The 11,223-nt window shown below is 57.3% G+C and overlaps 1 protein-coding gene across 1 annotated transcript; it reads left to right on the top strand.

Annotated features, from left to right (window-relative positions):
- Positions 1 to 387: 387 nt before the first annotated feature.
- AOC1 (amine oxidase copper containing 1) lies at positions 388 to 6,878 on the top strand. Its single transcript, XM_036999179.2, has 5 exons — positions 388 to 501; positions 2,871 to 4,462; positions 5,263 to 5,548; positions 5,876 to 6,008; positions 6,181 to 6,878. Exons 2-5 carry the CDS (start codon positions 2,875 to 2,877, stop codon positions 6,448 to 6,450), a joined length of 2,277 nt encoding a protein of 758 aa, XP_036855074.1. The 5' UTR covers positions 388 to 501; positions 2,871 to 2,874; the 3' UTR covers positions 6,451 to 6,878.
- The last annotated feature ends 4,345 nt before the right edge of the window (positions 6,879 to 11,223 follow it).

The following is an 11,223-nucleotide window of genomic DNA, read 5'->3' as shown; positions in this document are numbered from 1 at the left end:
CTATTTTTGATGTTGGTGTCAGTCTCTGCCAGCCCCTGCCTTTGTCCATGACTGTTCCAGGTGAGGCTTATTAGTAAATGTCTCCTCGTCCTTATCCCCAGCCTCTGAGACACCAGCTGCCGTCGCAGGTCATGGCATTGCCCAGCTCGGAGCAGACAGCACAGCAGACAGCTCTGTGGAAGCTGCTGTGCGGCAGGAAGAATGACAGGGCAACAGACTGCGGACAACACAAGTGGCCCCTGGCCGCTGACGTGCTGCAGGCCTGGAGGCTTTCCAAACGTGTGTCCTTGAAGGGGTACCAGGAGCTGCAGCAGCCGGAGTCCCATGCACTTCGGCAGGCCGCTGCCCCTGCCCCCTGCGGGAACCCCTGAGCCTTAGGTCCCCACCTGGGTCGGCTTGCCTCGCCCTGTTCCTCCCTTAAGGGTGGGGTCCAGTAATAAAGCTCCAGAGGAGTCGGAGACCAAGGCTGGCGGCAGAGAGAGCCCAGAGCACAGCACACAGGTATGTTCTGGAGGGGTTTTCAGGGAGCGTCCAGAGGGGTGACCAGGGAGGGGAGGGCAGCAAGGGAAGAAGGGTGTGTGTGAGCGGCAGGAGCCCAGAGGGAGTCGCCCAGGGCTCTCTGGGAGGCAGGCATAAACTGCCTGGGGCGAGATGGGCAAAGCAAGGGGATGGATGCCATTCTCCTCAGAGTGCCAGAGATAAGAAGCAGGTGGAGAGGGCATGCTTCACAGTGCCCAGCATGGAGGTCTCGCTGGCCACCAAGGTCCCCCTTCTGTGGCTTCACTGCCACTGTCCCCCTCACCTGCTGCCCACTTGGAATCAGAACAGAGGATCATACTAGGGAAGGAAATGGTTAAAGGAATAGCCAAGTTCAGGTTAAAAGGGCCACAGGTCCCTTCCACATCTCCCTCTTAAGCAAAGCGGAAAGAAATTTGGTGATAAGAGGTTACCAAAAAGGGGGTCTGGCCATGAAAGGATGTGGAGGAGCTGAAATGCATTTTACTGAGCCAGAGAAGCCAGCCTGCAAGGGCTGCAAACCCTGATTCCAACTGCAGGACATTCTGCAAACAGCCCAAAGGTCAGTGGTTCCCAGGGTTTGGGGGAGAGAGGATGAGCAGGCGGAGCACAGGGGATTTTTAGGATGGTGACAATACTTGGGGTGACACTCTAACGATGGACACATGACATTGTGCTTGTGTCCAAACCCACAGAATGTTCAACAGCAAGTGGGAGCCCTCATGTGGCTGTGCACTGGGGTGATCACAGTGGGTCACTGTAGGTGCCCAGATGGTAATGCATGTCCCTGCGTGGTGGGGTGCTGGTAGAGGTGGGCAGGGGTTGAGGGGTGTCTGTGTTGGAAATGGTTATATGGGAAATCTCTGCACCTTCTGTTCAATTTTGCTATGAACCTAGAACTGCTCTAAAAAGTAAAATCTATTTTTTAGAAAAAAAGTCTTGACCAAAATTCACTAGTAAATAAGAGCTCACCCCCACACCCTTCTGCTGGCTCTGGACTCGCCCAGCAGCCCCTCCGCCTCACCCACTCCCTTCAGACTGGGGAGCATGGGTCATGTGAGTCCCAGGGCCTCCCCCAGGGCCAGGGGACAGGCAGGCAACTCGGAGGGGAGTCATTGGCAGCTCTGGGGGCGGGATAATAAGGTGAAGACCCTGACCACACCATCCCCCAAAATGGAAGGGTAGAGGGTGTCTCCCTGATCTCTGCCTGGGATGATCCCACCCTGAGGGGCCCCTTGGAGGGTCACAACCTGAGTGCCCCACCAGAGGGGCCACAGGGGCCTGTGGGAGGACCGGCCACCCAGTCCTCGTCCTCAAAGCCACAGGTCTACAGCCTGATCACAGCTGAATCATTCTCCATTGTTTAAATTTCTAAATGCTGGTATCACAGACTGTATCTTCATGGGTGACTTTAAAGAGCAGCTAGCATTTCTCGAGTGCCTCCTGCAAGGTGGGAGTTGTTCTGAACACTTTATCCTTATTGTCCAATTGATTTCTTGCAACAGTCCTGGCAAGTACGTACTGTGGTTGTTATTTTCATTGTACAGTTCAGCAAATGCAACTGGCTCAAGGGCACACCATCGGTCCCGGTGGTAGGATGCACAAGGACTCGAACCCAGGCAGCCTGACACCAGAGTCAACACTGAACTTCCACACTCAATTTCAAAATGTATCCACATAAAAAATAGTGCTATATCAAAAACACAGCTTTGCTGTCAACACAAGAGGCTGAGAAATACAGAGGTGGAGAGATAAGAGCCCAGGTTCTGCCCTGCTGAGAAAATACACAGAAAATGGTAAAATAAGTTTACATAGGTAAGAAAATACACAGGACTGTAAGAGGTCTATGGACAAGCGAGAAGAGAGAGCACAGACCTGAACAGCTTTGGGAACTGTGTGTGGCCCCAGGTGCCACCCGGGACTGCCTCAACCACGGGTGGGGCAAGGGAGATTTCCCATATGCCCATCACCAACACAGACACCCCCTCCCCCCCTCCCCCCTCTACCAGCACCCCACCACACAGGGACATGTGTTACCATCTGGGCACCTACAGTGACTCACTGTGATCACCCCAGTCCACAGTCCACAGTCCACGCAGGGCTCCTGCTTGCTGTTGAACATTCTGTGGGTTTGGACACATGCACAATGTCATGTGTCCATCGTTACAGTGTCACCCCGAGTGTTGTCACCATCCTGAAAATCCCCTGTGCTCCGCCTGCTCATCCTCTCTCCCTGAAGCTCAGTCTGTAGGAGAACCGCAGGGCTGACCCTGCGGTCCATGGCCCCGGCCTGGTGGAGACCCATTCTCTTCTACCATAAAACAACCAAGTGCATCCCTTCTATTGCATTCCAGAGCCATGGGGCAAGAGACCCTGGCCCTCGGCTGGGCCCTCGCTGCCGTCCTGGTGCTGCAGACACTGGCTGCGGCCGAGCACTCCCCACGGACCCCACACAGGCGAGCAGAGGTGTTTGCGGACCTCAGCGTCCAGGAGCTGAAGGCTGTGCACAACTTCCTCTGGTCCCGGAAGGAGCTGAACCTGGAGTCCTCCCGAGCACTGACCATGGCCAAGAACTGTGTTTTCCTCATTGAGATGCTGTTGCCCAAGAAGCAAAATGTGCTGAGGTTTCTGGATAAAGGTCAAAGGCGTCCCGCTAGGGAGGCGCGAGTCGTCATCTTCTTCGGAGCCCAGGAGCACCCTAACATCACTGAGTTTGCGGTGGGGCCCCTGCCGTGGGCTTACTACATGCGAGAGCTGTCCCCCAAGCCGGGGTATGAGGCTGCCTGGGCCTCCAGGCCAATCTCCTTGGCAGAGTACGCCCTCCTGAGCCACACCCTGCAGGAGGCCACCAAGCCGCTGCACCGGTTTTTCCTTGACACCACAGGCTTCTCGTTCCAGGACTGCCACTCCCGATGCCTGACTTTCACAGATGTGGCACCCCGGGGCGTGGCCTCTGGCCAGCGCCGCTCTTGGTTCATCTTGCAGCGCTTCATAGAAGGCTTCTTCTTGCACCCCACTGGGTTGGAGCTCCTCGTGGATCACGGAAGCACGAACGCCCGGGACTGGACGGTGATGCGGGTCTGGTACAACGGGAGGTTCTACCAAAGCGCGGAAGAACTGGCACAGAAGTATGAGGCAGGAGAAGTGGACGTGGTGGCCCTGCAGGACCCACTTCCCAAGGGCAAGGAGGAGGAAGAGAGCCTCGAGGAGCCACCCCTCTTCTCCTCCTACACACCACGTGGGCACTTCACCCCTCCCATCACTGCGAACGGCCCCCGCCTGGTCCAGCCCCAAGGCCCCCGCTACAAACTGCAGGGCAACACCGTGCTCTACGGGGGCTGGAGCTTTGCCTTCAGGCTGCGCTCCTCCTCCGGGCTGCAGGTCCTGAATGTGCACTTTGCGGGTGAGCGCATAGCCTATGAGGTGAGCGTGCAAGAGGCCATAGCACTGTATGGGGGACACACACCTGCAGGCATGCAGACCAAATACATGGACGTGGGCTGGGGCTTGGGCAGCACCACTTACGAGTTAGCCCCTGGCATCGACTGCCCAGACACAGCCACCTACCTGGATGCCTTCCACTATTACGATGCTGATGGCCCTGTGCGCTACCCCCGGGCCCTCTGCCTCTTTGAGATGCCCACTGGGGTGCCCCTTCGGCGGCACTTTGATTCCAACTTCAGCGGTGGCTTCAACTTCTATGCGGGTCTCAAGGGACAGGTGCTGGTGCTGCGAACTACATCAACGGTCTACAATTACGACTATATTTGGGACTTCATCTTCTACCCCAATGGGGTGATGGAGGCCAAGATGCATGCCACCGGCTATGTGCATGCTACCTTCTACACCCCCGAGGGGCTGCGCTATGGCACCCGCCTGCACACGCACCTGATCGGCAACATTCACACCCACTTGGTGCATTACCGCATTGACCTGGACGTGGCAGGTAGGACTGGGCTGGGGAGGACCTTCCCGGCCAAACACTGGAATCCACGCAATGACCTACACTCTCTGGAGATGTGTGAAAACTCCCCTGGAGGCAGCAAACCAGGAGAATCTGTGTAGCTGTGAAACCTGCAGTGCTGGAAATCTGTGTGCCCTGAAAACAGGGACAGGGGCTAGTGCCTGGGGGTGAGGGGGGTAAGGACCCTATCCTTGCCCCGGTGCTGGTTGACCCCCTAGAGGGGTGGAAAGGTGTATGTGGGCCAGGGGGGTGTAAGCGGGCACTGGGTGGCACCATGAAGTGGACGCAGTGTCCTCCAAGAGTGCTCATTGTGTCTCTTGGATTCATGATGTCACCACAAAACATGGTATGGGCGGAATGAACAGAACTTGGCCTGGCATCAAGTCACGTGTCAGAACAGGCTCCCAGGACCAGATGGGTGGCTTCCCCTGCTCAGCCCCATTTACCTGGTGGGTACAGAGGGTGCTAGACCCAGTCTCCGCCTAAGCAAGGTGAGCAGTCCCTTCTCCAGGGCACAGCAGCAGCACACAGGCTGGGGGCTCAGCCCTCAGGATCCGCTGCCCGGAGGCATGCAGCCGCCCGACCACCTCCTCGAGTTCCTCTGTGGTTCTCTGTTTTTGATCCCTTCCTTCCACCCTATGGCTAGCTCAGCGCATACCCCAACCCCGTCTTCACCCCAGAAGGTTTGCTGTTGGGTGTGATCTGGGTGGAGATGCCAGTGCAGAGGAGGATGCTTCCGTTTAGGGGGCTTGGCTCCCATTCTCTTCCCTGCACACCTGTAGGCACCAAGAATAGCTTCCAGACCCTGCAGATGAAGCTGGAAAACATCACGAACCCCTGGAGTCCAGGACACCGCATCGTCCAGCCGACCTTGGAGCAGACACAGTTCTCCCGGGAGCGCCAGGCGGCCTTCCGCTTCAAACAGACGCTGCCCCAGTACCTGCTTTTCACCAGCCCCAAGGAGAACCCCTGGGGCCACCAGCGCAGCTACCGCCTGCAGATCCACTCCATGGCCCATCAAGTGCTGCCCCCAGGCTGGCAGGAGGAGCAGGCTGTCACCTGGGCCAGGTGAGGGGTTCCTGGAGGCTGCAGGGCTAGAGGCTCCCTCAAGGTCCCTGAGTCTCCCTGTGTCCGTGTGTCTGTTTCTGGCTTTAAGATCTTGAGTCCATGTGGTGGAGCATCTAGGTGTGTGCGTGCTTGTCATACATGTGTGTGTGTGTTCTGGGTGCGTGGCCCTGACTGGGGAGGAGAGCGTGCTGTGCATGGGGACCTCAGGCCAACGCCCAGGGCCTGGTCTCACCTTTGAGGGAAGGCAGGAGCTTTTCCCAAGACACTCCTGGGAGGGGCTGGGAGGCCCCCAGCACCCAGAGCCACCTGGTTTCTCTGCCCGGGCAGGTACCCCTTGGCGGTGACCAAGTACCGGGAGTCCGAGCTATTCAGCAGCAGCATCTATAACCAGAACAACCCCTGGGACCCACCTGTGGTCTTTGAGGAGTTTCTTCACAACAATGAGAACATTGAAAACGAGGTAGGGGCCCTGCCTTCTTCCAGCCCCAGTCCAATCCCAGGATCTGTGCCAGTCCTAGGAGGGTGTGGAGAGCAGGCTCAGTAGTCTAGAGGTGCCCATTCCTTCACAGTGGAGCTGGGGGCTTGCCCACCGCACCCCTTGGCCCTCAGCACAGTCCCCCTCTCTCCCACAGGACTTGGTGGCTTGGGTCACAGTGGGCTTCCTGCACATCCCCCACTCCGAGGACATCCCCAACACGGCCACTCCAGGAAACTCCGTGGGCTTCCTGCTCCGGCCCTTCAATTTCTTCCCAGAGGACCCCTCCCTGGCCTCCAGAGACACCGTGATTGTGTGGCCCCGGGACAATGGCCCCAACTATGTCCAACGCTGGATCCCCAAGGAGGACCAGGACTGCTTGGTGCCCCCCACATTCAGCTACAATGGAACCTACAGGCCCACGTGAAGGGCTCCCTGCCTCCAACTCACACTTCCTAGAAGCCAGAGGGATGGACAGTCAGCCCTCCCCACGCACCAGGCTCAGCTCCGTGTGCTGCTGCTCCAGACACGCCCCCGACCCAAAAGGAGACCACCCGCCTGGTCATCGACTGAACAGGCTTCCCCCACTGCCACCTGGCGTCCAGAGCCCAAGGACGGCTTTCCTCCATCACTTCCCACCCCTGCCTGGCTCACGGGAGCCTGAGCAGAGGAGCAGGGGGGGAGAGCCAGCGACCCTGACCGTCCCCAGGCCAGGACCCTTGGACAGGGGCTCAGGCTGGACTGGGAGCAGAGGAAAACTTTGAATTGGATGTCAGATGTTTCAAAGTTATTTAATGTGGCTGTTTAATGACATAATTAAAAAGCGATGATAGAGTCAGCTCCCAGGGTCATCAAGGGCAGGATGGAAGGCCCAGCTGGACATGGGTAGTGGGAACAGAAACCCTGGGGTACGTCACACAAGGACCCCTGAATTCAGGGAATTGTTGCCTGGCGATGAGGGTGCTAAGAAGCTGGCAGCGTCCAGGCATTCCAGAGATGCGCTAGCAGGAAACACTTCCAGCCCAGGACCAGGGGGCAGAGAGGAAAGAGGCGCTCCCAGACCAGGGAACAGATTCCGCGGGGGAAGTGGGCCCCTGTGCGCCTGTCTGCGACCCGAGGAGGAGGCAGAGTCAGACCCGCCCCCTCCCCGCCGGCCCCGCCTCCCTGGCCGCCCACTGCGGGACCAGCAGCCCGGGAGACACAGGCCTGTCCCCAGAGATGGAACAGAGGAGGGGAGGGTAAGGAAGGGTCTCAGCATCAGCACAGCAGGCTAAATGCAGCAGGTGGACGGGGGGGGGGGACCTCCATCTCCACCTTGCACCTCACCAAGCTCAGATTGTTCAGTAAATTGGCCAATAGCCATGGTGGCCCCCAGGAAACAGGACCAGTGGTGCTCAGACAATGCCAGAGTGGTCTGGACCCAAAATCCGTGGGGTTAATCTCCGGGAGGAGGACCCCCGACCATACTTTTTGGGGTGGTCAGAGTGCCCCACCCATGTCATGGCTGTGTCCTGTAATTTGCCTCCCATGTGGCTGGTGGTCCTCTGGCAACTCACAGACCCAGAATATAGGGGCAGCGACACCCTCAGCGCTGCCTGCACATTTCTCTGTGTATTCGGTTCGCAGAGGTGGTGAATGTGCCCAAGAGGGAGACCCCTGTTATACACACCTCCACCACCCAGCCCTGGCAGAGGCGCAGACCCTGGGAAGGGGTGGCGGGGCCTATGCATTTCCCCAGGATGGGGCCAAAGAAAAGCTGGCAGATAACCCCCATACCAGGCTTGGCAAAGCTGGGGTGGGGGGCAGTGGCAGGAGAAGCAAGGGGCTGGGCTCTGAGAGGGGTCCCTCCTTGCAGAGGACCACCAAGATCCCAACAGGTAAGCTCCATTGCATTCCCCCCCCACCCCCCAGGCAAACAGCTCCCGGTGCCTAAGCAGACAGAGAAAGCCATGGGAGAACCAGATTGCTGGCCTAAGAAAGGGGACGCTAGGACACTGGGGAACCCAGACCCCATTGCAGGTGGTGGCCTTTCAGGAGGGGTGGACACTAAGGCAGGGCCGCAGCACTAGGGGAGCTTGAGAAAAACACAACCACCTTGCCTGGTGCACAGAAACCCCTGACTCAGAGCCAACAGGTACTAGGATTTCTTTAAGAGTTATTTCATTTTGTCATTCTAAGTATAAAAAGTATGAAGAGTCACACATCAAGGGCTTCCAGGTGTCTGGGTTCTGATCCCAGGGAAGTAGGACTTTAGCCCGGCAGCCCAAGGGCAGGAGCTGGGGGTAAATGCTGCACAAATACCCTGAGACCCAGTTTCTCTGGCCTTTGGGTGACAGCTGACTCGGTCCCTCCTCCAAGCCGTGTGGTGCACAGCTTCCTGACTGGGGTGCATTTCATGCCCCCCAGATCTCGTTTCCTCTGTCTGCTCTATCTTCTCAATACCCACTGCTCCAGTGCCCTTGCCCTGGGGCCAGTCTGTTGCCCTCTGGCTCTCCTCCCACCTCACCCCAGTCTTTCAGGGAGAAACCAAGGCCAGACGTCAACCTGCTGAACCCCGCCACTGCCCGTGCGGCACGGACCTCCCCAGACACACGCCGCGGAAAAGGCAGGTGTTTCATTTGGGTGCTGAGGCACAAGCTGGGGAAGTCACCTTTCTGCTCTTCTGGGCTTCTCCCCACTGTCTCACCTTAGCCACTTAGGGCCACGCTAATTACAAAGGCCACCGTGGTGACACAGTGTCGGCGCTGAAAGGTGATCCGGCCACTTGGTACAGAGTGGAGCCCAGAGAGGGAAGACTGGCACCAGTCACACTGTCGGCGGGAGACCGGGAGTGACCTGTGTGCCCAAGGGCAGGGGGCCTTCCAGCAAAGCTCTGGAATTTCTAAGACTCCAAGGCTTGTTTTTTGATGTCTGAACTCTGCTTTTGACATTGTTGGCCATTTGGGCTCGTGCCGGCAGTCAGCAGAAGGAGACTAGTAAATCCGCCCACGCGAGCGCCCTTTGCCCGGGGCTCCCACAGCCCCCTCCTTCCCCCCATCCCTCTGCTGCAGGCTGCTGCCAGGTCAGCCTCCCTTGGCGTTCATTTCCAGCTCAGCCAGGCAGTGAGCCATCTCCCCCTCTCCTCTCCTGCTTTAACCATTGCTCTAAAAGCAAAGACTGCGGAATGAGAGGTCACATGGAGCCCTCTATTTAGTCCAGAAATTCTCACCCTGGGGGAGGGGTCGCCCCACTGACAGGGGTAGCTAAGCAGCCCCCGCTGGGTTCTGGGAGCATGCCTGGGCTGCGAAGCTGAAGAAGGTTGGGAATTCTTGGTGTTTTCAGAGGCCCACTGACATTCAGGGCTCTGGAGCACTCATTGTGTCGCCTGCTAAAAGATGACTTGGGGCCGAGGTCAAATGAGCCAGCCGGGGTGCAGGCCGCCGGCCAGCTTCTGTGTTGTGAGGTTGGCGAGAGGAATGCTGTCGGCCATGTGTCCACCAGGTGGCGCAGCACACCGTAGCCATCAGCGCCATCAAGGCAGCTGAGGTTTATTCTCAGATGAACACAGCAGGGACTGGAAATGCACTCAGGTGCAAGGCTGCAGACTGACCACATACCGCAGAAACAGAAACATAATGTTTTCATTTGGACTAAGTTCAGCTGAATGTAACAGAAAAATACAACAGTGGCTTCAACAAGAGAGAAGTTTTGTTTCTATGTAAAAGGCAGCCCAGAGCTGGTATAGGACCTCCATGAAGGTGTCCGAGATGCAGCCTCCTTCCTGCTCACCACAGCCACCTAAGATGTGGCCCTCAGCTTCCGAGTCCAAAGTGGCTGCTAGAGCTCCAGCTATCGCATCTGACTACCAGGCTGTGAGACAGAGAAAGGGAAAGGCATGGCCCCACACTCCAAGGAGCTTTCCCAGAACACAGAGCAGCCTACTTACAACTCATTGGCCAGACACGAAGGTGGGGGCTGGAGTCTTTCACTTGAGCACTACTACCTTCAAATAATTTCAGGGTTCAGTTTGGAAGAAGAATGTGAGAATGGAGTGCTCCAAGCAACTAGCAATGTTGGCCACATACTACATGCCTCTGGACCGAGCATATTTCCACCCCCTGGCAACTGGGATGACTGTGGCCCCCTCACTGCCTCCCCTTCAGCTGATATGACTGCCACGCCCAGATTCTCCCACACTCCAAGAGGTGCACTTTTCCCTGAAGGTCCTGTGTGAACCTCCCGTCCGACATGTCATCCTGCCCAGCGCACCACATGCCTGCCCCCTGCAGCCACCTGCGCTGCCCCCTGTGCTCCTCAGCTTGCGGATTCCAACACCGTGTCCCTGTCACCCAGCCACTAACCAGGGACTCATCCTAGGCATCACTCCCCCCACACGGCCACCCCATCTCTTTATGCTCCAGACCCCATTTTCCTGAAATTTCCTGACCCATCCCACCCATTTCCTGCTTCTCACCCCAGGCCCGAGCTGACCCTGAGTCTCACCTCCGTCAGACCATCCTCGACTTGGCTTCCAGAGAGGTCACTCCGAAATCCAAATCAAACCATGTCGCCCACCTGATCAAAGCTTCAGCAGCTCCCACTGTCCTCGGGGGAAAATCTGAACTTCCACATGGCTTCTCAAGGCCCTTGGGACATGGCCTGTCCTTACATCCTCCTCCTTAAACACTCCTTACTGAGTATTTACTACCATGTGCTCATTCCAGTGCCAACACCTCTCATCCTAACCCTCTGAGGTGGTGGGTGAGAGTGACTATTACTCAGCAAATATTCACACTCCCCCAGAAGGTGCTTCCCCACGCCAGAGTGGGGCTTCCCCACATGACTTGCTTCGGCCAATGGGACGTCAGTAGACAGAACATAAACAGAAGCATGTGATTCCCTGGCACGGTTTGGTTCCTTGCATGCTGTCCAGAAACCCAGGGTAAGAGAGCTTCCTCCAGAAAGCCTTCAGCCTGGGTCCCAGGGCAAACACAGGTAGATCACATCTGAACTCAGTCAAACCCAGGTTACCCCCAGCCCCAAGCAGAGAGGTCCAGCCACACCTGTCCTGGATTAGCCCAACTGCAGTTGGAGGGTTTAACCCCGTGAGTGTGAGAACGGATACAGGTTCTGCCCTCACCCGCTGAGTTTGAGGAACACTCGTTATGCAACATGGTGATGATAATAGCTGACTCCTAAAGGTAGGGATTATTAGCCCCAT

This window comes from Manis javanica, chromosome 6 (genome assembly GCF_040802235.1).
Source record: "Manis javanica isolate MJ-LG chromosome 6, MJ_LKY, whole genome shotgun sequence".
NCBI lineage: Eukaryota > Metazoa > Chordata > Mammalia > Pholidota > Manidae > Manis > Manis javanica.
This window is presented reverse-complemented; position numbering and strand designations above follow the sequence as displayed.

What these genes read in the sequence shown, in the direction of transcription:
- AOC1 (XM_036999179.2), top strand. Translation starts at nt 2,875, where the DNA reads ATGGGGCAAGAGACCCTGGCCCTCGGCTGGGCCCTCGCTGCCGTCCTG. An exon ending in CAGGCTGTCACCTGGGCCAG is followed by an intron (nt 5,549 to 5,875) that starts GTGAGGGGTTCC and finishes CTGCCCGGGCAG; the next exon opens with GTACCCCTTGGCGGTGACCA. An exon ending in ATGAGAACATTGAAAACGAG is followed by an intron (nt 6,009 to 6,180) that starts GTAGGGGCCCTG and finishes TCTCTCCCACAG; the next exon opens with GACTTGGTGGCTTGGGTCAC.